The sequence below is a fragment of the Bombus vosnesenskii genome, unplaced genomic scaffold, assembly GCF_011952255.1.
Source record: "Bombus vosnesenskii isolate JDL3184/JDL3185 unplaced genomic scaffold, Bvos_JDL3184-5_v1.1 scf7180000013277, whole genome shotgun sequence".
NCBI classification, from domain to species: domain Eukaryota; kingdom Metazoa; phylum Arthropoda; class Insecta; order Hymenoptera; family Apidae; genus Bombus; species Bombus vosnesenskii.
The window spans coordinates 498,339-523,827 of NW_022882935.1; the positions used below are offsets into that span (position 1 = coordinate 498,339).

Here is a 25,489-nt window from a genome sequence, read left to right on the forward strand (position 1 = left end):
TCGATAAAAATGTTCTGTTACATTATCACAAGATATTTCAAACATATCTGTCATGACTTTTCGCATGGCTGTACTATTCCTAACCATTGATTAAGTACCGTAACCTTATTCAGATTATTATTTGCATAATTTAATATATACTAAAAAATATTATACTTTATAGTTATTTAAAATATATATTTCTTAACAAATGCAATGATTAATAAGATTGTCATAGGAAATAATATATGTATATATGTTTATTTCATATTTAAATATTATTTACCACTTAAATTTTATGTATACAATGTATTTATAATTTGACAGTGTTGTTAATTATCACTTACAGTATAATAATAATAACTATCATAATTGAGAATCATCTACATACATATGTATATTACAAGTTAATTCAATTTCATTTAACTTTCTCTAACTAGCACTAATTTAGCAAAGAACATGCTTTTTAGTACTCTGGAGGTGAAGCATAGTACTTAGACCTATCTTGAACCGATATGAACTGAAAATAAAAATTAAGAAATTTAGTAATTACGCAAATTTTGGATTGTAATTAATCGCTTAAAATAACTATCAGGCAATATTTTATATGGTTGACTTGACACAATGGGATTTAAATATCATCTATTTTATTAGTTACATATCATTTTTATTATTTTCATTATTATTGATATAACATACCTTATATTCTTTGTTTTTATATTCGTTCCATGGCTCAGGATTTTTTCTAGAATTCCAAGTAACATCGGGGCTCCGAAAAGCCAGACGTAATAAATAACCCGATGAGAACAATGCTCCGAATCCGATACAAAAGAACAGCGGAGCTAACTAAAGAGAAATAAATAATTATATTTCCTTGCCATATGATTCTTCGGCCATGATCTTTTACGTACCATCGAATTCTTTTTAAAGGTTTGCCATGAAAGACCTTGCATTTTAGCCATCTTGCTGTAGTACTAAAATAGAGGCCAGGCACCACGCTAAAATAAACCGTACATAAAAATCGAACTCTTAACTCTTACTCGTTAACATACTACGTACTTACTGGAGTATGATACAGATCAGTATAGAGAGTGCAATGTGCAGATTTCGAATTCCGAATGAAATTTTTATGAAAACGAACCTATAGCATTTTAAGCATCGATAATAAAGTCAATATAGATTAACGCTGCAATACTTTTTAATGCATTACATATTACAATTAATAATTTTCAAAGAATTGTCAAATTATTAATCACATTGTATACTATAGTAATACTATAGTTTATTTTGCATAGGATTTTAGATTTTTGTTGAATACACAAAAATTAAAATGAAATTCTCTTATGTTATTCGCGGAGTTCATAGTATACATGTGTATATATATGTGTAAAAAACATAAGCTATTGGTCGAAGCTTTAACGCATTCATGATATATTATACTACTGGTTCGTTTCATTTTCATCGAACTTGAATTGGTCGTCTATTTTATTTGTGGTTTCATGGCGGTATTTCAGAAATAAAAGTAAATTTTTGCAGTTTGAGGTCTGTGGACTGTATAAATATAAGTGTTGATCTCAGCCAACTGAGCCGCAGAGATATATGGAACTTTAATTAAATAATGTGCATATGAACTTTTGTTTGCAATGTGGTATTTCGATAAATGATTCATTCAAGTTTATTAGATTGTCTGGTACCATTAATGTCATTGCATTCGTCTAGCGTAAGAATGAATTTTTGTTCGTGACACGTCTAAAGAAGTCGGTAAGACGGCGATTTTTAGTTGTACACGATAAGCGGGATGGGTTTCTCTACGAGTTTACAAGGACAGTCATCACACGAGGCATTACTTGCCCGTCAAGATGCTGAAATTAAGCTTCTGGAAACGATGAGACGGTGTTTAACGATTAAAGTTAAATCAGACCGTGAATATGCTTCGACAATCTCCTCCCTGACTATGCAAGGGAAGAAGATTGAACGTAACGAGGATCTCGTTGGTAGTCTAATAGCGCAGGTACTCCCTCGAAATTCGAACTAAATTTACAGTTGAAGTCTATAATTTTTTTTTCAAGAATTTACAGTGGCTCCTTAGAAACATTTGCTTATTTGGTAATGTATTGTAGAGCTGGAGAGATATTATGGACTCTATTGATCAGACTGCAAAATTAATCAAGCAGCAGGCAGATTCGATCGAAGCTATAGTAGTTGAACACATTATGACATTATATTCTGAAAGAAGACGAGCTAGGAAAGTGTATCAGGAGGAGCAAACGTGGTTGAACAATCAATTTCAACAGGTAGAGAGCAAGCAACAAGAAAGTTCTATACTAAAAACAAATACCTATCGTTTTATTTATTGTATGTTTATTGCATAATCTAGTTGACTGAAGATGTCGCCAGGAAAAAGCTGGAATATCAGAAGAATTTAGAAATGTACAAATTGATGAGATCCCGTTTTGAAGAACATTATGTCAAGTGTAAGTATTTATACTGCTTATTAATCTAAATTTGTTTATTGTCGCTCATGATATCTGTTCAGCCGGTAGAGTTGGCAGAAAATTGGATGAAGTAAGAGAAAAATATCAGAAAGCCTGTAGGAAACTTCATCTTACCCACAATGAATATGTATTGCTTTTGGGTGCTGTAACAGAGTGTGAACATGACCTCAGAACTTGTTACTTACCCAGTTTGCTTCACCGACAACAAGCGATTCATCAAGAATTTATAACATCATGGTAAGAGCATCTTCTTGATTCTAGATTCTAAAAGAATTTATATATTTATGTTTTATTCTATAAATTGTTAACACATTTTATGTGAAATTTTTATGCAAGCATATGCTGATAGAAAAGGTAAAAATTAATAATGATTATTCCATCAACGACATACATTATACCGCAAATATTAAAACCTTGTTTTTTGCATGATAGGAAAACCATACTTCAGGACATAGTGAAATATTCTGATTTTACGACAGATAAATTTCAAGAGATACATCGGCGAATGCAAAAAGCTGTTGATTCTGTAAAGCCTGTAGAAGAGTACAGGGATTTTATAGGGAAGCACAGGTATTCATTTCAGACTTATTTTTATCATTACAGTTTAATGTGAATAATATTAATAATTTGTTAATGTTCGATACAGAACGCGACCAGCGTCACCGATAAGATTTATTTTCGATGAGAACCTTGTAGATGATACATCAGGAAAATTGTTGCCAAATAAATTAACAGTAGATAATTTGACTATAGATTGGTTAAGAAATAGGCTAACAGAATTGGAAACTTCTTTGAAAGCAACTCAACAGAGTCGACAAAACCCACCATATCCATCAGAGAACAATAGCGATTCTAAGTAAGAATATATTGTGTTCATAAATAATGTCTAAATGTTATTATATTACTAGTATTAAAATGGATTTATTTTACTCCTTTTCTATTTTTTTGTTGTATGTTAGAATATCAATTTTGGATTACTCCCGTGAAAGAGAAGAATTGCGATTACGCTGTCAAGAAAAGAGACTTCAGCGGCAAGTGGATGTTATTAGAGCTGCCTTAAATGAATTAGGTTGCGAAGAATTACCACTTGGATATGATCTTTCAATGGAAAGCTCTTTCGCTGATTCGCCTTCTATTAGTAAGGTATTTATAAGAACAATATCAATCAAGTCAAGTAGTAGATATTTCTATAAATATTATGGGTATTTCTTCCAAGAATGTTGAAAACTGTTCTACTGCAAAATAGTTTTTCAATACAAAACTATTTGTTTCTGGAGGATCAATAGATTTAGCTAGAATCACTGCCCTTGCAGAAAAATACAGTTGCAGATATTGGTCTGTTTACATTACGAAGAAATCAACGGTTCATGACAATATTTAGATCTCCCTTCAAATCGTTACCGATAATAAACGACACAAAAGATGGAACAATTAGATCGAGTAGCGAAGGTCCTACCTCAAAAGCAGATAATACTCTACCAGTTGTATGTTTTTTTCATATGTTATCCATTTGTTGTACGAATATAAACGTATTTCATGCGTAATCGCTTCTTTTTTATCTTTACAATGTTATACATATGTTTATACAGGAATATACATGTGTTATAAAGCGTTTATAATTAAATTAGTAATATTTTGTGTGTGACTTTTAATATTAAGCATGTTTATCTTATTATGCAAATAAATTGCATTCGATTGTGATCCTAAACTAACATTTGCGATGCGTTTTAATGATAATAATTAAAATAGACAAGAGGAAGGATGATATCTCATGTTCTAGATGTGTCCTGTTTTACTTTTTAGATGGAATATGTTATGTGTATGTTATAGACATTCCGTGGGATATCGCATTTAACAAGTCAAAAGGGAAATGGAAGTGGTGATCTTATGGAGGAAGAGTGGTTTCATGGTGTGTTACCAAGAGAAGAAGTTGTGAGATTACTCGTAACTGAAGGAGATTTCTTAGTACGCGAAACAACACGAAATGATGAATGCCAAATAGTTTTATCTGTTTGCTGGGATGGACATAAACATTTCATTGTACAAACTACTCCTGAAGTAAGCAATCTGTTGCGTTTTTAATTATGTAATATAATTCACTTCATATAATTCAAAGGGCACAGAAACAAATTGTATGTATATTTATTAATTTTAGGGGCATTACAGATTCGAAGGTCCTACATTTCCATCGATTCAAGAATTAATCAGGCACCAATGGTTATCCGGATTGCCAGTGACTAGTCGATCTGGAGCTATTCTCAAAACACCAATTTTACGTGAACGTTGGGAACTCAATAACGACGATGTAATTCTCCTAGAAAAGATAGGACGGGTATATGATTGAAATTTAAAGAAAAAAGAAGTTACTTTAGTTTTTTAAACGACTCGAAATCTAATAAGTAATTAATAGCTAACTTTAAGTTGAATTAGTATGAATTTCGCCTAATTTAGAAAACTTGTCATTTCAAAAAATTTATATACATAGAATAAAAATAGATGTTCAATTGTAAAAGATTGTACATTTTTAGGGTAACTTTGGAGATGTATATAAAGCGCAGTTGAAAACTTGTAAGACTGAAGTGGCTGTAAAAACTTGCAAAGTAACGTTACCGGATGAACAAAAACGTAAATTCTTACAAGAAGGACGAATATTGAAGCAATACGATCATCCCAATATAGTAAAGCTTATAGGAATTTGTGTCCAAAAACAACCTATTATGATTGTTATGGAATTAGTACCTGGTATATTCAATAAATTAATCTGTTTTGGAATTAAATATTTAGAGTTAAATATTTTTCAAATTGTGGAGTACAATTGTTTGTTGATATCAAATTAATATGTATGATAGGTGGTTCCCTGTTAACTTATTTAAGAAAAAATGCTAATACTATTACGCAACAAGAACAACTTCGAATGTGTAAAGATGCAGCTGCAGGTATGCGCTATTTGGAATCTAAATATTGTATTCATAGGGACTTGGCTGCTCGAAACTGTCTCGTAGGTAAATGTGTGTGTATGTGAACATATTTTTAGTTATTATAAAAATTATTTACGCAAGACATATGAATTGTAAAAATACCAAGTATAATATATTTTATCTTTAGGATATGAATCTATAGTAAAAATATCAGATTTCGGAATGTCACGAGAAGAAGAAGAGTATATAGTATCAGATGGTATGAAACAAATTCCAATTAAATGGACTGCGCCAGAGGCATTAAATTTTGGTAGTTGAAAAGATATTGTGTGTTAGATGTATATTTAGGATTCTAATACTATTTTTCACTGTAATATTTTCTATAGGTAAATATACGTCGCTTTGTGATGTGTGGAGTTATGGAATCTTAATGTGGGAGATATTTTCTAAAGGTGGAAATCCTTATAGTGGAATGTCTAATTCTCAAGCTCGCGAAAAGATAGATGCAGGTAATATTTGCGTCATAGTCCTTATTACACTTTCATTATTATGATTATTACTATTGAGTATTAACTATACTCATAAACATATACATAAAGTATTTTACATGTAGAACTTAAATAAAAATTTCTCTTTCCGTTCTTAGGTTATCGAATGCCAGCACCAGAAAATACACCCGATGAAATATATCGTTTAATGTTACGATGTTGGGAATATGAACCGGAGAAGCGTCCTCATTTCGATCAAATATATACTGTTGTTGAGACGCTTTCTCAAGCGTATTTATAAATAATTTTATGTCGGTGCTAAGCTGTGTTATGAATAATATTTTTCTCATATTGTTTATTGTAGCTCTCGATTTTCTTATACAAGTCTTATAATATCTCCGATTATGAGCTTTAAAAAATAATGCTCATTAAGACGTATACATATGATACATCTTTGATTTGCTATGAAAATCTCAAGCAACGCAATGATTTATGTTTTCATAAAATTTAAAAGAAAAGGCCTTGAACTCAATTGAATGACAATAAATTTTACAGGTAATAATATTCTCCTTATTATAAATACCTATAAAATGCTGAATATCTAAATTCCACTAAGAAAAAAGGAACTGTATTTTAGTGATTACCAATTTGCTTTATTATGATATTCGTTTGTAAATATCACTATTTCTCATTATTTGTCTTAAAGTACATCATTCTTTCCATGCACTAGCATTCCAGAATAAATTGATTGTATTAGGATTTAAAATGTATAACGTTTCACCGAAATTCAATCGAACATTGAATCAAACGACATTTGACATTTTCATAGTGAACCATTGATATTTTCACTTTTGCATTGTATTTATATATATTGTGAATAGGAAGTGTGAATATGTATCGTACTCTGATATAATAGTATATAAAATTGTATTGGGTATTTCTGTCAAAATGGAAGATTCAAAAACTCCGAGTATTTTCAGGATGACCCAATACCGATACATTTTCTATTGTTCATGTTCTTGATTTTTATATTAACAGTTCTGCCATAAAATTCCTTATATTATTTATCCGTCCAAATAATAATTCAATTTTAATAATCAGTATTGATCGGTGAAATAAAGAATGTTAGGTCTCAAATTCATTCAGAACAGATTTTCGCAATAAGCATACTAAACATATTTCATTAATTCGAAACTATAAATATAAAAATTTTGTAACATTATTTATACATGTAACGAAGTTCCAAATTTTTAAAAAATTTGATTTTTATAATACATAACTTATTAATATATAAGGAACTTACAATTTTTTTTATTTTTATCAAAAGTCACAGAATTTATTAGTTATTGCTGTTCAATACACGGTGTACGCTTAACTATTGAGATGTGTTAGATAATATCATGTTTAATATTAAAATTGTGCCTATAGATATCTTATACATGTATGTATTGTGCGAAATGCGTAAGTTATCCTCTGTAAAGTCATAACTAGTGGAGAATTTATAAATGTTCAAAACAGTTAAACTCTGTTGTATTATATCATTGTTTATATGCTTTATTATATGTTATTTCGAGTTGCAATTTGAAAAGGAAAACGAATGTGTTGTTATTCTACAATACTCAATATTATTTTAAAAATTAATAAAACTTGTATGGAAGCCTTTTATAAAGTTTGAATTTTTATTGTTAAGGTGTTTAAATACTTGTTATTGTTACCATTTAAGTATTTTTATTTCTATCTATATTCTTATTAAAATCATCTGTACGAAATTACAATTTTTTACAAGTATAATTTAATAAGTTCATCACTTACAGCTGAAGGTGTTAATATACCTAAATCAGTAAATAAGAGGCTGATATAATGTGGAGGTGTATAATCAACTAATGGATGTTCTTTCCGTAAGTCCTTTTTTAACGTGCTTGCTGTATACTGTACAGAAAAAGACAATAAAAAACAAATCCTTAAATATGTACTATATCTTAATTAGAAACAACTGGGAAAATTTTAGCACACTACCTTAAATTCATTTGGAAGATCGACTTGATTTAATGGATATATTCTTGAAAATTTGAAACTCTCCGTTAATACATAAAATGGTTTTTTTACTTCTTTAGCACACATTGCCATTGTATATGTGCCAACCTACAAATGCAAAGTATTACATGAAAATGAGAATTCACAATGTTAATAATCAATTAAGGAAACTCTAATACACCTTATTAATGACACCTCCACTTTCTGCGACCCCTTCTGCTCCTACCATAACCATATCAACTTGTTCCATAACATATCCCATTGCAGAATCTAATATTAATGTGCAAGATACACCTAAATCTGTCAAATTTTGACACATTTCCTGCCTGCCCATTGGTAAACATGAAAAGAAAACAAACATATTATACATAAACAAGCATTTTAAGTTATTATAAGAATACATACCCACTATTATCTGGAGAAGAACATGTTACATATACTTCAAATATTTTATTACTTTCAACAGCTCCCTTCATTGCTTGCAATACAACTCTAGACTTTGAATGAGTAAGTATTTTCTAAAACAAAATGTAATATTATAATTGGGAATCAAGAGGGATCTTAAAAAAAAGAAATTATAAAACAAATAAAATTACAGAACCATCCTTAATAAAGTGTGCTGCAACTTTTGCTACTTTTCCTCTGGCAGCTACTAATTTCTCATAAAACATCTTCCCTCTATGAAGCATGATACCCTTGCATTCTGCAAATGACTAATATCAAATAATATAGAACAACGATCAATGTGACTGCAGATTTTAAATGTACTTGTAAAATAAGATAACAAGAAACAAAGGGAAAAGGACTGACATGAAACAAGGAATCCTAACAAATTGTACAATAATATCCTTACAGGAGTATCTAATGTAGCCAAAGTTATAAAACGAAGGAATAATTCACTGCCAGATGCAATAGCAGTTACAGGATTTTCAGTGGATCTCATCGCATCTATTGCATTTTGTAGACAATACCTGAGTTCTTGAACTGTTTCAGCTGTAAAAAAAGATAAATGTATAATACAGATATGTTTTCTTTAAAAGTATATTAATATATTCTTACATTTTGAATACTGCAAAACTTTTAGTAATGTGCGTATAGCAGCCATCCCAGCAGAAACATCTTTTTCATTTTTGATGATGCCATTGAAGTATTGACAGATTTCTAAGAAAAGAAATCGTACGTATAATTATTTTGTTAATTTATTATATTGAAATAAGTTACCTTCCTTTTCCATAATGTTTGCTCAAATATTACAGATACTTTTTATTTCCGATCAAAATAACATATCACTTGCTAGGTTTAGGTTAATGTTAATGTTCATATACTTAAATATATAATTAATAATGCGTTACATATTCACACCACAAATTTTTTACATTAAATGAATTGTAATATTATTAAAATTGTAAAGGTAAGAAAAAACAAATAAAACTCCAGATAAGTGCGAACAAGAAAATCCTATAAGAATCTGGTGTACATGTATGTGTATGTATTTGGTTCATTGAACTATGTCACACTTATATAAATTTGATAATTGAGTATATTTTTTTTCATATACAACGATATTATTAAATGACGAATATTTAAGTTTTTTATTGGGTTACAAATATAAAACAAACAGATGCCAAATATTAAATGAATGTATATATATCAAAGTGACTGAAAGTGCATGTAAATATACATAATTTAATATGTAATACTTGGTAATAAATATAGTAGTCGTACTTTGAATTGGAAAAATTTGTAAATAACACTGACAAAACGTGTCTGAACGAGGTTAGAAGAATTTACACTTTCTACTGTAGAGTTTAATTTTAAAAACAAATTTTTACATTTAAAAGTAGTATGTATTTGACTTCATTGAGAACGCACGCTTACTTATTATATTTGTAAATATTATTAGGTATAAAGATAAAATGAGTTTAAACATGTTATAGATATTACAATTTAAAAGTTACAATCTAAAGTTTATTTTAAAGCATTAGATTGTATGAATGGATATGTTAGAACAAAAGTTAAAGAATGCTAAAAATGATAAATTATGCTTGTATATGTGTATACAATATAGTATATATGTATACAATACTGAAAATCAGTATACTGTACCGCTTTATTTGTTACAGCTGATCTGTAAGAAAGGGATGTTTATAGAATAACTGGAGAAACGATATATTAAGATGAGTTTTTAATTTAATACGATAAATTCCGTTTGATTTAGCTATTATTTATATTTATGAGAGCATTTTTACAATGTTTCCAATTATAAATAGGTTTGCAAATAATTCCAGGCCAGCATAGAGCTTTATATACGAAGCTTGCCATCAACTCTTAAACATGATGTTAAATAAATCTAAAATTTTTATGATAGTAATGATGGAGAGAGAGGGAAAAAGAGATTATATTATCCTGAGATTTGAAGTTTTATGTGTAATTTCACCAGTACATTTTCCATAGGCGAATGACACAAAAGATTTGAAATATGCCTTTATAATTATAATTATTTGATATAAGGTGTTGCACTCCCGTAATAGAAAGGTTGACAATAAAATGATCGTACAAGATGTCGGCGTTCGCGTAAATACTTCTTATGAAGAGCACAATTCAATTGATTTAACCAAAAATAGAATTTAATGTTTTCCATGGAATCCTCCATCAAAACTGTTTTATTCTTTCGACCGTTACTTGCTGCACTATTCAATTTTGATCCCCTGAAAAGTACAAAAATCATTTCTTCCTCATCTTCCCCTTATCTCCCATTTTTGTAATGGTGTAGATATTATATCTAAAAGATTTTACTGCATAATATTCGATACGATTCTTTTTTCTTTATCCAATTTTATTTCTTTTTGATTTTTCGGCGTATACAAAACACATTCATTGATAATTTGTGCTTCATGGATGCTATCACAATTAGATTTTACTATCGCACCTGTTCGTTTAGTCGTTTCAAAGTGTTTTCTACGAAATAATTTCTGCTTTTGACGATATTTATCTTCCTGCTTTTTGCGTATTTGTGCCTAAGTAAAAAACAAAAAATAAATAAATAAAATTGTTTAATAATATTACGGGGAACTTGACAAAAAAATTATAGAATGGATTATAATCTACACCTGCCGTATTACTTTTTTCCATTTCATATTTGCCAAATTTTCAAGTAACTTCCGCTGCCGTTCGGTTTCTATTTTTCTAAGTATCTGCTGATATATAACGGTTTTTTTATCTTTCCAGTCTTCGAAGGATAACTTTCTCCTACTTTGTTGTTGCTTGACTAATCTGTATTTTATTTTTTAAGCAAATATATATATATATATATATATATATATATATATATATATATTAAAATTCTCTAAAAATATATAAATATATTTGAAGAAATTTTATTCAGTGAAATAATAACCCGTGGATACGATCAGGTTTGCAGGCTTTCGCGAGAACATTGTTTGTCGCAATTTGCAATTCATCCGTCGCTCGTTTTGTCGAATTCTTCCAAAGTTCGACAATTTTAGTATCACCGAAATTAATGTCATTTAGTTCACTGAAATTGTCGCTTTTGTTAGTAGTAGATTGTTTCTTGACGATTGAAACTGAGTTGTGTGCTTGCATCGTCAACGATTGCCCCATCAAGTTTCTTTCACTCGTAGGTATTTTACAAAAGATCATTAAGGAGGATCGCTTATGTTTGTGACGGCGTGATCTACGATGCGCGACCGTTGCCGATATGTTCTAAAATTTGAAAACTCAAAATTTGTCCACAAATATTGTAAAACTTTTACTCATTACTCGTTGATACCTGTTTATCTGATTCTAACGATTTATTTTCATTTCGCATCCATTCGGTATTCTCTAACTCGGATAATTTCTTGATATTCCATTTCTCATAGATCATTCGATGGAACTGTGTCATTTGCTCTATAATAGATTTAAACGTTGTTAAAAGACACTGTTAGCTACTACACTGAGCTACTAACCATTATTTTCTAATGCTTCATCAATCATTTGTTCGACGAAATTTCCAAAATTTTGAACCGAAGTACTTTTACTTTTCATTCCGAAATGTTGAAGTATTTCATATTACTATGGTCGTCGTTTTGTCGAACATCAAAATGAAAGATTGAATGGAAAATCGAGTCGAAAATATTTCTTCCATGTAATGCATGTACATATACATACATGTAGTTTAAAAACATGATCGATTACAATATGCTATAGTAACGAAAGGCGACTTACAGATGTAGAAAATTTTCCAAGATCGAAAGAAATTAAGGATACATTGTAAAAACGAATCGTGTAATTCTAGATAAATAAACGAGCGATTGACGGTTAGATAGATAATTGGTATAAATTGGTATAAATGAATGATTCACCCAAGCTGAAACAATCGAAAAACTGACAATTAAGACATCGCAGCTAAGTTCATGCAGTGCTCATCACATTATAATAGTAAGTAGGTAAATTTAATTTATACATATAATTTATTAAACTATGCGTAAGTGTGCGCACGTATATACAATAATTATAATATAAGTGAGAATTATAACACAAATGCACGGGTATATGCATATACCGATGCTATACCTGTTCACGTTAGTGCATATATAATAATATAGACAGGGTACGTATAAATAAGGATTCTTGGCACTCACAATCAGAGGTATACAAACGTATTACCATAAAAAAATATCATACCGAGCATTTGGAACTTGAAAGTACAAATTCATTTTAGCAAGGATCGGAAGTTTCTCGCTCTTAACTTAAATTACTTTTAATCCAGTCTATATATTCGGTGACACGCGTATATACTCCCGGATATCCGGGTTCTCCACATTTGTTGCCGAATGAAACGATACCGATTTGAATCCATCTGCCGTCAGCTCTAAGCATAAGCGGACCACCGGAATCCCCTTGACAAGCGTCTTTGCCACCTTGACTGTAACCAGCGCATAGAAAATTACTGGTAATTGGTTGAAAGTAAGCTGCGTTGCAGTCTTCGTTCCTCCATACTGGCAGCACCGCTTGTCTTTGTACCGTGCTTTCTTTCCCACCTGTCGGAAAAGACGAGCCGGTTCGATTCTCAAGAAGATTGAAAGATTTATTCAAAGGAATATGATACCAAAAGAGGAATAGATGCATACTTGCATGCTACGATTAAGCAGTATGTGTTAGTAGTATTACGTAAAACGAATAAAAGTGCACGAATAAAAAGTAAAAAGTGAAATATGACAGATATGTACATACCGTAGTAAGTTGTACCCCATCCGACTACAGTCGGCCTTGCGCCAGCAAATCGCTCCTTTCGATAATGTACTGGCGGCAGACAGATCGGTATAACATAAGGAGATTTTCGAACGATCCTAGTCAGTTCGAGAACCGCAATGTCATTGTAAAATCCAACACGAGAAAATTTTGGATGTGCGTGAATTTGCTTGACCGCGTAGGTTTCTGGGGCGGATGGTTCGTCGTTTCTTTCAAGGTCAATATCCCCGAGACGCACAGTGAATTGTCTCGCGGCAAATCTATACAAACGTTCGAAAGCCGCTATTTTATCCGTTTTCCAGTAGAAAATATGAATACGTTTACTTACGAACGAGCAACTTACGGCCGTTGACGGTGATCGCGCGTACAATGGGCCGCGGTAAGAATATACCGCGGTCCGATAAGAGATCCACCACACCAAAATTCCGTGCGTTTCGAGCCATGCAAGAATATGGCCGCCATCCAAGGCCAACGTCCAGGAAGAGCTTCCTCTCCTCCGACTACTCGATACTTACCCGAATTCCTTACTCCACATTCTATCGAGGAAAACAATTTATACGTTGCTATCGCTTCTCTAATTAGTTTCTACGCGAACACGCGCGCACGCACACATACGGTTTATGTAATTTATATATTCATTAACGTACTGTGATCGTTTACCTTCGTCGTCCTGTATGAAATTAGTATCGATAGTGCCGCCGGTGGTAGAAGAACCAAAGAAATTGTTTGAATGGTTCACTGATAAGTCGACAACGGGGGAGGATACAGGGACGAATTCTGTAGTTAACAGCCCGGGGAGATTCGTCGGCGCGGTCGTAACCGTGGTAGCAGAGGCAACGGGAAACAGCGGTATTGGTCGAGGAGTTTGATGTGGTTTCGTCGGACGGATTGGTGGTCGCGATGGTGGATGTACAGCTGATTCGATCCCCGAGGTTGAGATCGTACCGACTATCGGACTAAAAATTTCAAATCGGTTGAAAGTATCAAAATCATATACAACGGACACAAGCCCCCTTATGTGGTGGCATCTGATCGTTCTATTTACCTCGTCCCATTAGTGTCAATTTTATCCGTCGATTGACAACAGACTCCCGGAACGAATAAACTTTTGAAGCATAATGACTGTCTGAGTTTGGTCAAATCTAGCAACAGTTGAGGACAATTACTCAAATCTTGACACTTTCCGGGGTAACCGTCCGCCGTGGTGCAGCCGACCGACGGTATCACAGATTCTTTTTCCTTACTCTCCTGGTTGATCTCAATCGCGGAAGAAGAAGAGAAGGAGGAGGAAGGAGAGGAGGAGGAGGAGGAGGAGGAGGAGGAACTGCCGGTCGGTATAGGTCGCAAAGGCAGAGCTACTCCTCGAACTAACGGTGCAATGCTATCTGTTACGTTGCGTCCTAAAAACGAGCATGACAGAATCGTGTAGATTCGTTAAAAATAAGAGATTATTTTACTTCAAAATCTTACCTAAAATATTCTTCGAGATAGTGTATATAGCCGATGGTAATTCCTTTGGCGGGTAACTCGAATTCTCCATACCTCTGGTCATATTGACGATGTAACTGCCGACAGTGTTTAAAGCACCCAAAGTTTCAGTGATCGTAACCAATGGATCCGGTTGTTCTCGTTCCTGTTCGACTTTCGCTAACCTTACATAAGGTCTAATGTGTGTGTTCCTCCGAAAAATTGCAGGAGGTGACCTTTGCGAATAACTGCTATCCCATCCATCCGTTTCACTCCATCCTCGCATTGGTATCACAAACTTTTCAGATGATCCGTATCTATTCGATGCTGTATCGTTCATATCGCGTACATGTTATTACAATGCTACATGTATACGCGCGTATGTAAACGAATTCGTATCTGAACGGGTCAATTCGAGATTTCGTTTCTCCCAATATGTATATATGTAGCTTTACATCACACAACAACATGGCAGATTTATGATGAGATCCGTTACTTACCGGTATGATAACGATAGTGGGCGATTTGTTCGGTGTATGACCAGGAACTCGTTAGCAAACTCCATACTGTGCACAATTCTGAAACATTCGTGTATATCAGCAGATAGCATACAATAGAACTAGTAGGTAGTATTCTGTAAGCATCAATTACAATAGAATCTATCTCCCTTTTTCTTCTACAAGGAATACTGTAATTTAACAGAAACGGAAACTGAAAATAAATTCGCGATTTGACCGATCGATTAATAGTTTCTTTTCGAAAAATTATTGTCTTCTCAATGAATTAAGATCATGAATTAATCAATGAATTAAGATCTAAAATGTAAGCGGTGTAATTATCGTAAAACCGAATATTTACCGCCAGCGTTATACGCTGCTTTCTTCAAACATAGTATTTGATGACGACGTTAACGTCATTATATTTGAAAATTTGTTAATCACGCTATCCGGTGTACAACATAAGCTTGTCGAATAACATATTGCCCGATTACGTCGATAACCTATTAACACAATTTCTCGAGTTTCAATCGCGAGTCTAAAAGTAAAATCGATAGGAAAAGCGTGTTGGCAGCGTAGAAGAAGAAGGTAACTCGATTCACCGTGAAATCGAATCGGAAGCGTAACGAAGCCATTGGTGAAACTTGTTTAGTTTCGCGAATCTGTTGCATTAGAATGTTGTATTTTAAAATATTATTACACCGCTATCAGAGTTCTTACTCGGGATTAGATTAGAAAAATCGCTGAAACTCGTGAAAAGTGATTCAAGGTTATTGCTTGTAAACGATGCGCGCCGCTTCCTTGAAACTTTTTCTCAAGAGGAGGACAAAAGAAAGCGAACGATCAAGCGAACGTTTTTGGAATCATCGGTCTACGCACACGGATTTCATCGATGGTGAAAGTTGCTCGACGAGAAAGTGTGCCTTCCTTCCATTCACTGATTCATCACCAAGCTCGTGCTACACTCTCCTACGATAACACAACCGAGAGAAGAGCTGATCATCCAAGATCGCTGATCATCGTCGTTACTTTCTTCTTATCTCATGAAATATTACACCGTCCTTTTTTCAAGTTTATAGCCAACGATACCTTTGTGTTCATCGACGAGTACAAAACATAATAGTGTCATGCATGTATCGATTTAATTTAACATTTCACATCGTACAGCATTGTAAAACATTTCCTTGCATATTGTAGCGATGCGCGTTCTTTTACGCGCCCCTTTGGCTCACATCGTACGAATTGCTCAACAGAGACACACCTTGATCACTAACAAATGAGAATTAACGATCCCTGGTATAATTTCTAATCTAACACAAGTATCGCGTAGCGTCGTCATCAAACAATGTGTAACTGGGACACGTAAAAATGATTCCGAATTTGTTAGCGTTTGAAAAGTCGAGAATAAAAGTTTAAATTTTAAGTAAAGTGGTTTAAAAGTTTTCGCGCGTTAACGTGACGCGATAAAATACGAATCGATGTTCTTGATTTTACCATGCGAATATATATCGCGAAATTCTCGAATGAAGTTCGATCTTTTGCTTTCTAATGTTCTTCTATCGATGATCGATATCGTTAAACGTTCGATAAGGAATAAGTATCGTTCACAAAGTTGAATGACAGCGGGCGCCCGTTCCCGCGTTACCGTGCTTGAACCACGTATTTAAAGACAGAAAACTTACTCAAAACGGTGGACGACGACATCCTGATCCAGAGAAAACATTCAACCGATCCTTTTTACAGACATTCCACGCTTTTTTATCGTTACCACACTCAACATCCGCGATCGGAAACGCACGTTTAACTATTTTAACAAAGTTATCGCGTTCGCGAGACTACCGGCGGATTGTTCATCGTCTATCGAGCTCCACCGAGGGGTTGGAGGGGGACGTGAAAGAGGGGAGCGGAAATAAGGTAGCGAAAACAAGGAGGGAAAGGATGACATGGCGATGGAGGGGGTTGAGAAGGATCGAAAAAGAGGGGGGAGGGGCCAAATGAAAAAATTCAAGCGGAGGAAGGAAATCATCGAATCGTACAATCACGATTATACGCGATAAACCTTGTTCACGATGACTGACCGTGAAAAGACCTCGACATACTTCGTTCCCGATGAAATTATTCCCTCACTCTCACCCATTCTCTCGGTCTTTTCTCTTTTCTTCTTTCATGGGAACCGCCATCCATGACTTTTCGACCGAGGGAAAGTGTTCTCCTCTGTCGTGTATTTCTACTCGTTCTCCTTTTGCTATCTATCGCGATACAATGACTACGCACCAAATACCATATAACGTGAGCAACTCGTTTCAGTTCCGATAAACTATCCATTTCATCACTAACAGTTCGAAAGTCTCGTGTTTTGAATGCAATCCGCCGACCAAAAAGAGACTGTCTCGCGTGAATATTAGTGTTATTTAAAAACAAATAGTTCTAATATATCATAAATTTATTTATATTATGATAGTTGGCGCTATACTGAAACATGGTATGCGTGCTTCACGTAAGAACCTAAATTTCAATGTCATAAGATACACTGTTGTCTTGTGGAATTTAATATACAAATCGTTCAGTCACATTCTTACGAGAATATGTACGTATTTCTACAAGGAATTAATCGAAGGTACACGATGTAATTGTTTATAACGCTATATGGTATGTCTTATTACTCTAGAAGAATATATATCTCCAATGATATAAATGAATGCGCGTCACTGTTTGAAAGAAGTTGCAAATAACAATCGATATATCTTATAAATGTAATTACGCTGTAGACAAACGAAAAATAGTTTGTCCCACTTCGATCGTCTCTTTCTAGATCTCTAAATCGTGGCTATTAACAAATGTACAAAAATCTATTAAACCTTGGTATTACACATACGCCGAATATTATAGCGCATAAGCTATATTGTATGTTTACATTTATCGCAATGAATACCACTCAAGTATCTGCTTGCAGCAGTGAGAACATAGTAATAATAACAATAGTTATAGTAGCAGTAGCACTAGTACTAATAGCAATAGCAGTAGAAACAGTAATAGTAGAAGTACAATTTCCTTTTTCCACTCCTGAATCACAAATTCAGAAGCTATTTAAGGAAATGATGCCAAATTTTGCATGGATATAGAGTGAACCCATGGATTCAAAACTCGTTATTAATGATAGATTAGACGAGTATCGGGAGTGAGACATTCAATTCATTAAAAATTTCATTTAAGGGTAGCGACACCACTGCGAGCGTCGAAAATGAATTTTAACACATGTATGTACACGTCACTTATCCACCAGTGAAGTTATTTGCATCTGCTCTACGAATCACAATCAAATGCACGCAAGTGCTTGGAACTAAAATTTACGTATATGATTAATTACTGAAGTATAATGAAGTTTGATTTAATAATCATATAAATAATAATTTAGTGTGCGTGTGCATATGTGAAAGTGTGAGCGCACACGTGTGTCCAGCATCAGAAACACGTGGATACAAAAATTCATCAATTATTCATTATAATGGTACAGATCAGCGATACAAGATCAATATTTCCTCATGCTTGGCAAAGACGATTTATATGGATCAAAACGATCGTACGAGGGCGCTGTCCCAGGTGCTGTCAATCCCATAGATTGAATAGGACCACTTTGATACGTTGGTGGTACTGGATGTCGTAATGTGTTTCCCATGCTACTTGAATTACTCCATCTAAAATCAATTCGATTATTGTTAGGCTCCTTGCTTAGAAATTGTATGGAAATTTATCAAGAAAGAAAAAGAAAAGAGATTTAGTTTGTTATGTACCTGTTTACATTATCAGAGGACCTAGAACTCCAACTGGATGGTTCATTTCGTGGATCTCGGGTCCCACTACTTGGTACGGAATTAAATGATTTTGTAGACGGAGGTCCAGAGTGCCAGCTACTAGTTGTTCGATTACTTTCAACGTAACGACTATCGCCTGTGCGTGCGTACAGCAAGTATTGGTATGGTTTAATATTAACTTAATTTAATTTAACAATTTTTTGAAACCGTTTAAATCTTTTTAATATACTAACGTGGTGTACTGGAGCCCGTAGGTTTGAAGCTTTCACTATATCGTGTATGACTATCCCTAGAGCTCCTATGGGTATCTGTTTCAGAACGTCTCACATCACGGTCACGATTATAAGTGGTTGTACTTGCACGTTCGTATCTATACAAAAACGTTTCTATAGTTTGGAAAATCAAACTGCGTATTGTATCAAAACATTAAATAATTCTCTCTTCTCTCTCTCTCTCTCTATTTTACCTTTCCTTAACTTGTCGAGGATCGATAGACGTTGCAGTCGTGCCGAGAGTTTCTCGGCGAACGATCACTTCCCTTCCTCGAGATACATCTGAAAAGCTATCGGGACGACTACTGCGTGAAGTAAACTCGCTGCTGCGTTTAAATTCCTTCTTTAACCCTAAATCTTGTGCGGATCTGTAATTTGTGTTACGATTTTTTCATATTTTCTCTGCTTCCATTCTCTTGCGTTAAGGCAAAGACATATATCAGGAATGACACGCGTGTCTTACCTACTAGATTCGTAGCGAGTAGGTGGAGAAGCGTCTAATCGTCTATCTGAGACACGATCCAAAATTTCACCACGACGATCACTCACACGTTCCGGAATGTGTTTTCGACTATGTTCGGTGGTTATTCGCTTTCTATCTGGCTCAACGTACATGTCTCTAGGATCCCTTCTATCGCTGGAACATCTCTTGATAGACGGCGGAGGCGGAGCACGCCTGCTCTCTTCTAAACGCATCTGTTGCCTTTTCAGTTCCAATCTTTCTCGCTCTAGCTTTTCCCGCTCCAGTTTCTGACGTTCCCGTTCAAGTCGGAGCAATTCGGCTTTCTCCTGCTCGATTCTTTCTCTTTCCCTTCGCAATTTCTCCCGTTCTCTTTCCAATCGTGCAGCTTCTTCTCTTTGCCTACGTTCTACTTCACGTTGCCGCTCCATATCCTCTCTTCTCCTTCGTTCTTCTTCACGAAGCATCCTCTCTCTTTCCCGTAGTCTTTGTCTTTCTCGCTCCTCCTGAAAATACACATGGCATGCTTGTATGTCAGGGCCTAGCTTCGTAACTGATCTTTCGATAGCTAAATCGCTAAACGGTAGAAAAATATCTTCCTCCCTTATCACCGGTAAGTAATACTGGCTTTTACCCTGATCTTTGCAAACGTCAGCACGTCATCACGTCTACGCCGTTCGCGGCTGCGGGATCGACTATGAGATCGATGATGATCCCAGGATCGAATTCTCTTCTCGTCGCGTCTTCCTCTCTCGCTCTCCGGTTTCTTGCTAGTGGACTTCGTTGACCGAGAATCGGCATCCTTTGAAACTTCATCTTTCTTCTCTTGTACGTCCATCTTTTTATTTTCGATATTCTCGTTGTTTTTCTCGTCTGATTTTTTCGCTGTTGCAGTACATTTAAACGTTCCTTTTACAACACACGTAATATTATTTTACGTAAATTATTTATTACAAAATTACTTACTTGCTTCTGATCCTTTATCCTCAGTTTCTTTCTTCGTTTCCTTATCCTTCCGATCACTGATCTCATGATTATCCTTTATTTTTTCCTTTTCTTCCTTCTTCTCGGATTTTCCATTCGTGGTATCCCGTTTACGCATGTGACTCTGCTGAGTATCGCCTTTGGCCTTTAAACACGAAATGAGAGAACATGCCATGAGGGAATGTATGCCAGAAGATTTAAGAGGACAATGGCTTAAGAAGCCTTTCTTTTCTTTTTTTCTTGTTTCATCTACCTTCTCTACGGATATTACACGCCCATGAAGTTCAGTTCTATGTAAATGTTGTATACATTTTGCGGCATCCTCACTGGTGGACATGGTTACATATCCGTAGCATCTTGCTCCCGGCGTTCTTGCATTCGTAACCACTTTTGCACCAATCACTTTTCCATATTTTGAGAATATTTGTTTCAAATCTGTCGCACGGGTACTCGAAGACAATCCAGATACCCACAAGTTTCTACTGCTTGCATTAACAGGGCTGACTTGTGAAGTCTTCTTGTCTGCACAACAAATAAAATAATTACAAATAAAAAGTAAAGAAATGTGCCAGGTGCAATTATATGAGCTACGATAATATCCCGTTAATTTTAATTTGAAAATTCAATTACAATTCTGTAAACAAAATTTAAGAAATCATTTCATAGTTACCTTTATCATCCCTTTTTTGACTCTTGTTGCTAGACTCCACGCTGAAAACAATTATTATTTTCATTATGACTGGTAATCATTTGAACAATCCTTATTACATATGAAAGATAACATATTAGAAATAATGATTTTGTTTGTTTTTATCGAGGCTTAATTAGGTACCTCTGTAACTATGTTAAGCATATAAATTTGGCTAGCAACTTTTATTTTTATAATGATATCGCTATTATTATGACCATCGTCGTCATCGTCATCGTTATCATGATTATTATTATTATCATCATTATTATTATCACCAGCATCATCATTAGCACCATCATCATTGTTAACAATGATAAAGATAACAATAACAACAGCAGCGGCAGCAACAACAACAATAATGGAAACAACAATAACAGTAACAGTAGGAATAATTAGATATTCGTTTTGACGTTCTCTTGTATGTATCGTTGCGATACAATTTGTTACCAGTTTAAAGAAATTACTATGTTTTCATTGCAGTTGAATCCAGTTTTCATCATTCGTGAGTAACGAAAGTATGTCCGTGCGGTAAATATATTTGTATTATTGTGTATCCCTTTTACACAAGCTTTCCAAAAATGGGGCATCTCCTTCGTAGTTCTTCCGAGTAGGCTTGGCACTTCTTTGCAACTTGCAACAAGTATCGACACACACGCAATATATAGTAGTAGTGTCTTCGGTGAATGATATGATTGCTTGATGTCGCGTTAAGGCTTAAGCGGGATCAGTCGATTGTATGATTTATCTCGAGATGCTAATATATCTTGCTACCATGCTCGACGAAACTGCTGTTTGTTTAATAAACGAATATCTTCACCAGAGAGGGAAGAGGTAGCATATGAAATCGCTTTCATTGGTAATTGTAGATCGTATAACACACCATCGAAAAATATTCGTTTATGATTAGGAGTGGTTTATATAGGACTTGATTTGGTTAAGTTTGCTAGCCAATTTCTCGATTTCTTAACATACTTTCCAGAGTTAAGAATTATAGCCTAAACATACGAGATTGGAAAGGAACTTCGTATGCGATTGAAAAAAAGGGAATAAAGTAATCTTGCGTGCGATTGTGACGAATAATTCAGCTTGGAATCCATCGTTCGACAGTATATTATCCTGATGGTATTTTATGCGGCGGAAGAGCATCGCTAGCATAGAGTTGTGTGACATTTCGTTGTCGTACCACTGTGAACCGTTTAGCAATGAGAGACCAACCTCTTGCTTCCGTCTCCACCACCGTCCTGCTTGCTCTTCGTCCCGACGTTTCCACCTGATGTTGTCCCTTCCTTGTTGTTGGCACCGGGTTCTGGTCTACTGCTCCCTTTAGACTCTCCCTTCTTGCTTTCTTCCACTTTCTTCTTCTCTCCTCCATCTGCAGAGACAATCAAGGTAGCATAGTCACTTTCTGCGAAGCCAGATTTCTTCTCCCTCCCTAACACTCCTGCTGCTTAGTGGCCTGTATTTCCTGCATGGAATTTTCCCGAACCACTAACAGATTGCGGAGCAAATTATGATGAAGATCGCATGATTGCAATATCACAAATTCGCTCTTCAATGGTATAATCCATAGCGACCCTACTTTATCTTTGTTTTCTTTCGATTTTCTAATAACTTAAAGTTACCTTTGTACCTTTACACGAAACGGACTCTGAACCAAAGCCTAAATTAAAAGAAACATTTCAGGAAATCTAAAGGTAATGCGGGAAAGAAGAAAGGAGAGTAGACGGAAAAGGAGAAAAAAAAGCTGAAAAGGTTGAAAAAAGGAACACATACGCGCGCGTGCGCACGTAGAAGGTTATGTCGATAACTATGATTTTTGCGAGAGCAACATATCTGCACGTTAAAATAACATGCGATAATTTTAAGTCAATAGTTGTAAGGCATTGATTTTTCCGGCGTGATAAATAACGATGCATCATCAACCACATACTGGGAAGAGTTTTGACTTGAGATACTCTTGAGTCTTCTTGTATCCACACAATTCGGAGACCAAACGATCCAACGATGCTCTATGTGGTTAGGTAGAATTAAATGTAACTTTATATCAAACTCTAACGTTAACTAACTTATAGACTAGCACTTATGGGATAAACTTGTGGAACATAATATCAACATTAACTTTGTTGATATTAAACTGCGCGCAAGAACGTCGGCGAATGTACGTTTCATTTCAGTTGAAACCTTGTCGATCATCGTGCCATGATACATTGCTGGTATATTACTGCTGTCATGTCCACATGACAAATGGGTGTGCATCCATTCCTGCACGTGTGCTTGATTGCACATATGAAGCTCGAAGATCGGATGTAAAATGAAGCATGAAGAGTAACTTTGTTGACAGATTCAGCGCGCTCGTAATTCTGAATAGGTGAGGGTTTACACGTAGATAAACATGTCCCTTAGTCTTGATGCCACATACTTAAATAACTTACTCGTGACCATCGACAATAGTAGCGCTATATTTATTCCTTGAAATCTTAGACTATTCATACATACATATACATATAAATAGATATGTGTATATGTATGTATATATGTATATACATATATGTACATATATACGTGAAGTCCAATACATGATAAAACTTACCCTTATGCCTCTCGTGAGATTCTGTCTGAAACATACAAGATAACATACACGATTACTTTTGTTTATTTTCTTTTTTGTCCCATCCCTGCCTCTCCCTTCTTTAAATGTTAGAGTCACGATTTAATTAAATCCGTTACCTCCTCCGCAAGGAGATTTTCTTCATCTTCGCCAATAGTTAGATTGATGGAATCTTCATTGTCGATACCATTAGCCTCAACGGTCGAAACTGAATTAGTTGTGGTTTGATTTACTACAGTAGCTACATCAGATTCTACTTTTTTATCAGTAGTCTGTGTATTTTCAATTGAACTTTTATTCAATTGATTTTTAAGTTCCTGCTTGTGTTCCATTTCTTTATTAACATTATTTTGGACTTCATTTTGTTGTTCCTAGAATACTTGTCCATTTATTTTATAATTCATAAAATACATATAAGAAACATATTGACCACACTTACTTCCGTCTTGGATGCTGTTGTATCCTCTTCTGCAACAGACTTTGTTTCTACTTTGAGTTTTGCTTCGTTAGTATCCAATATCTCCATACTTTCCTCCTTCTGGTTCTCTAATGTATCAACAGATTCATCTTGATTTGTTGTACCTGTTACTAAAATCAAAAGGGAAATATAGATAGTTTGAATAAATAACATTAAATTTGTCTCTCAGAAGGCAAAATAACATACCACTGTTTTTCCTTGGGCTAACTTTGCATAATCCACCACAAGGTACAATCAAGTATTCATCAGGATCTTGACCTTCGTCTGTTATGGCCTTTACACATCAACATAATAATGACATTACCTTAATTATAATAACAACAACAGTTTAAAAAATGTAAGATTTCCGGATTACGAACTCTAATTTCATTAGCTAACTGTAATTAGAAAATAAAATTTGTATTTTAAAAAGGTAATATTATAGTGGTTGTTTAACGAAATTAATTTTCTGTAATCATATACGTAGATTACTACTAAAATAAACTATCAATGATATCAAGAGGGTTAAAATGGCGATAAAATAACGAGTAATGCTATTAACGATATCTTAATAAGCAGTATGAGAAGTAAGAAAATTTACTTTGGAAAGACGCTCGAGAAGTGCAGCTTTATTGCCAGTTTTATCTAGCCCGCGTCGTTCAAGTTCTGTTTTTAGATCTATAACTCGCAGTTCAGTAAGCTTTTTTCCTTCAACTTCGGCCATTATTCTTATACAAAAGGATCCGACAAAAGGCACGCTTATGCTTTCGATTTTATCGTTCTTGCACGTATAATTTTCTAAACAAATTATCGTACATGAACTAACTGGAGTAATAAAATTATGATAGACTAAAAGAACAATTAATTGGTTCCTCAAAATCACGAAGAAGATGTTACGACCACACACTGCGATACGAACTATCCATCGTCGTCGCCATTTAACGGAAATGACCGGAAGTAATTCTCGCATAAAATGAATAGAATAACCAATCTAAAAAATAAAAAATGCATTTCATTGGATTATTACTAGAATAAATTTTACTATACAAAATTTCACGATTCGAATTAGAAATT

At 34.3% G+C, this 25,489-nt stretch overlaps 6 protein-coding genes across 16 annotated transcripts; 1 reads left to right on the forward strand and 5 right to left on the reverse strand.

Annotated features, from left to right (window-relative positions):
- Window positions 1–249: 249 nt before the first annotated feature.
- Window positions 250–18,510, reverse strand: LOC117232058 (cytochrome c oxidase subunit NDUFA4). 4 transcript variants are annotated; one of them, XM_033491195.1, is made up of 4 exons: window positions 18,499–18,510; window positions 891–977; window positions 679–825; window positions 250–499 (listed from the first exon to the last, which is right to left on the reverse strand). In XM_033491195.1, exons 2-4 carry the CDS (start codon window positions 939–941, stop codon window positions 446–448), a joined length of 252 nt encoding a protein of 83 aa, XP_033347086.1. In that variant the 5' UTR covers window positions 942–977; window positions 18,499–18,510; the 3' UTR covers window positions 250–445. The 4 variants fall into 4 exon arrangements, with proteins under 4 accessions (XP_033347086.1, XP_033347084.1, XP_033347085.1 ...); XM_033491193.1 differs by lacking the exon at window positions 18,499–18,510 and adding an exon at window positions 1,043–1,185; XM_033491194.1 differs by lacking the exon at window positions 18,499–18,510 and adding an exon at window positions 1,039–1,115.
- LOC117232044 (tyrosine-protein kinase Fer) lies at window positions 1,381–7,540 on the forward strand. Of its 6 annotated transcripts, none has more exons than XM_033491152.1 (15): window positions 1,382–1,990; window positions 2,100–2,273; window positions 2,357–2,453; window positions 2,516–2,711; window positions 2,907–3,044; window positions 3,121–3,330; window positions 3,434–3,617; window positions 3,788–3,958; window positions 4,305–4,532; window positions 4,630–4,806; window positions 5,003–5,216; window positions 5,324–5,410; window positions 5,580–5,702; window positions 5,779–5,901; window positions 6,039–7,540. In XM_033491152.1, exons 1-15 carry the CDS (start codon window positions 1,778–1,780, stop codon window positions 6,179–6,181), a joined length of 2,478 nt encoding a protein of 825 aa, XP_033347043.1. In that variant the 5' UTR covers window positions 1,382–1,777; the 3' UTR covers window positions 6,182–7,540. The 6 variants fall into 6 exon arrangements, with proteins under 6 accessions (XP_033347046.1, XP_033347043.1, XP_033347042.1 ...); XM_033491151.1 differs by having other exon boundaries at window positions 4,630–4,779; window positions 5,324–5,476; XM_033491150.1 differs by having other exon boundaries at window positions 1,383–1,990; window positions 5,324–5,476.
- LOC117232054 (translation initiation factor eIF-2B subunit alpha) lies at window positions 7,604–9,554 on the reverse strand. The gene is made up of 8 exons (XM_033491189.1): window positions 9,136–9,554; window positions 8,974–9,075; window positions 8,768–8,907; window positions 8,511–8,627; window positions 8,320–8,432; window positions 8,096–8,240; window positions 7,897–8,022; window positions 7,604–7,809 (listed from the first exon to the last, which is right to left on the reverse strand). The coding sequence occupies exons 1-8, from the start codon at window positions 9,146–9,148 to the stop codon at window positions 7,660–7,662; spliced, it is 906 nt and encodes a 301-aa protein (XP_033347080.1). The 5' UTR covers window positions 9,149–9,554; the 3' UTR covers window positions 7,604–7,659.
- Window positions 10,327–12,242, reverse strand: LOC117232059. Its single transcript, XM_033491197.1, has 6 exons — window positions 11,883–12,242; window positions 11,705–11,823; window positions 11,312–11,637; window positions 11,025–11,187; window positions 10,711–10,931; window positions 10,327–10,622 (listed from the first exon to the last, which is right to left on the reverse strand). Exons 1-6 carry the CDS (start codon window positions 11,959–11,961, stop codon window positions 10,412–10,414), a joined length of 1,119 nt encoding a protein of 372 aa, XP_033347088.1. The 5' UTR covers window positions 11,962–12,242; the 3' UTR covers window positions 10,327–10,411.
- Window positions 12,368–17,542, reverse strand: LOC117232050 (clotting factor B). 2 transcript variants are annotated; one of them, XM_033491180.1, is made up of 8 exons: window positions 16,814–17,542; window positions 15,135–15,212; window positions 14,638–14,951; window positions 14,213–14,567; window positions 13,828–14,123; window positions 13,511–13,703; window positions 13,150–13,427; window positions 12,368–12,956 (listed from the first exon to the last, which is right to left on the reverse strand). In XM_033491180.1, exons 1-8 carry the CDS (start codon window positions 16,852–16,854, stop codon window positions 12,661–12,663), a joined length of 1,851 nt encoding a protein of 616 aa, XP_033347071.1. In that variant the 5' UTR covers window positions 16,855–17,542; the 3' UTR covers window positions 12,368–12,660. The 2 variants fall into 2 exon arrangements, with proteins under 2 accessions (XP_033347071.1, XP_033347072.1); XM_033491181.1 differs by having other exon boundaries at window positions 14,638–14,961.
- LOC117232041 (SAFB-like transcription modulator) lies at window positions 18,499–25,375 on the reverse strand. 2 transcript variants are annotated; one of them, XM_033491140.1, is made up of 15 exons: window positions 25,017–25,375; window positions 24,623–24,710; window positions 24,398–24,546; window positions 24,078–24,329; window positions 23,941–23,965; window positions 22,566–22,722; window positions 21,330–21,370; window positions 20,913–21,181; window positions 20,642–20,804; window positions 20,310–20,560; window positions 19,679–20,181; window positions 19,410–19,583; window positions 19,177–19,313; window positions 18,923–19,079; window positions 18,499–18,826 (listed from the first exon to the last, which is right to left on the reverse strand). In XM_033491140.1, exons 1-15 carry the CDS (start codon window positions 25,137–25,139, stop codon window positions 18,661–18,663), a joined length of 2,655 nt encoding a protein of 884 aa, XP_033347031.1. In that variant the 5' UTR covers window positions 25,140–25,375; the 3' UTR covers window positions 18,499–18,660. The 2 variants fall into 2 exon arrangements, with proteins under 2 accessions (XP_033347031.1, XP_033347029.1); XM_033491138.1 differs by having other exon boundaries at window positions 20,310–20,584.
- Window positions 25,376–25,489: the final 114 nt, after the last annotated feature.

Coding starts and splice junctions, on each gene's coding strand:
- LOC117232050 (XM_033491180.1), bottom strand. CDS start 16,854: ATGTTTTCTCTGGATCAGGATGTCGTCGTCCACCGTTTTGA. Junction 15,213..16,813: donor GTCGTCGTCCACCGTTTTGA/GTAAGTTTTCTG, acceptor CGAATGTTTCAG/AATTGTGCACAGTATGGAGT. Junction 13,704..13,827: donor TTTCATACAGGACGACGAAG/GTAAACGATCAC, acceptor TTTCCTCGATAG/AATGTGGAGTAAGGAATTCG.
- LOC117232058 (XM_033491195.1), bottom strand. CDS start 941: ATGGCTAAAATGCAAGGTCTTTCATGGCAAACCTTTAAAAAGAATTCG. Junction 826..890: donor CCTTTAAAAAGAATTCGATG/GTACGTAAAAGA, acceptor ATTTCTCTTTAG/TTAGCTCCGCTGTTCTTTTG. Junction 500..678: donor ATAAAAACAAAGAATATAAG/GTATGTTATATC, acceptor TTTTATTTTCAG/TTCATATCGGTTCAAGATAG.
- LOC117232059 (XM_033491197.1), bottom strand. CDS start 11,961: ATGAAAAGTAAAAGTACTTCGGTTCAAAATTTTGGAAATTTCGTCGAA. Junction 11,188..11,311: donor AAACCTGATCGTATCCACGG/GTTATTATTTCA, acceptor AATAAAATACAG/ATTAGTCAAGCAACAACAAA. Junction 10,623..10,710: donor ATCGTATCGAATATTATGCA/GTAAAATCTTTT, acceptor TGTACTTTTCAG/GGGATCAAAATTGAATAGTG.
- LOC117232044 (XM_033491150.1), top strand. CDS start 1,778: ATGGGTTTCTCTACGAGTTTACAAGGACAGTCATCACACGAGGCATTA. Junction 3,045..3,120: donor GATTTTATAGGGAAGCACAG/GTATTCATTTCA, acceptor TGTTCGATACAG/AACGCGACCAGCGTCACCGA. Junction 5,477..5,579: donor TGCTCGAAACTGTCTCGTAG/GTAAATGTGTGT, acceptor TTTTATCTTTAG/GATATGAATCTATAGTAAAA.
- LOC117232054 (XM_033491189.1), bottom strand. Junction 8,908..8,973: donor AGTTTTGCAGTATTCAAAAT/GTAAGAATATAT, acceptor CTTTTTTTACAG/CTGAAACAGTTCAAGAACTC. Junction 8,433..8,510: donor ACTTTATTAAGGATGGTTCT/GTAATTTTATTT, acceptor ATTTTGTTTTAG/AAAATACTTACTCATTCAAA.
- LOC117232041 (XM_033491138.1), bottom strand. CDS start 25,139: ATGGCCGAAGTTGAAGGAAAAAAGCTTACTGAACTGCGAGTTATAGAT. Junction 24,330..24,397: donor CAACAGCATCCAAGACGGAA/GTAAGTGTGGTC, acceptor CAAGTATTCTAG/GAACAACAAAATGAAGTCCA. Junction 19,584..19,678: donor ACTCGCTACGAATCTAGTAG/GTAAGACACGCG, acceptor CACAAATTACAG/ATCCGCACAAGATTTAGGGT.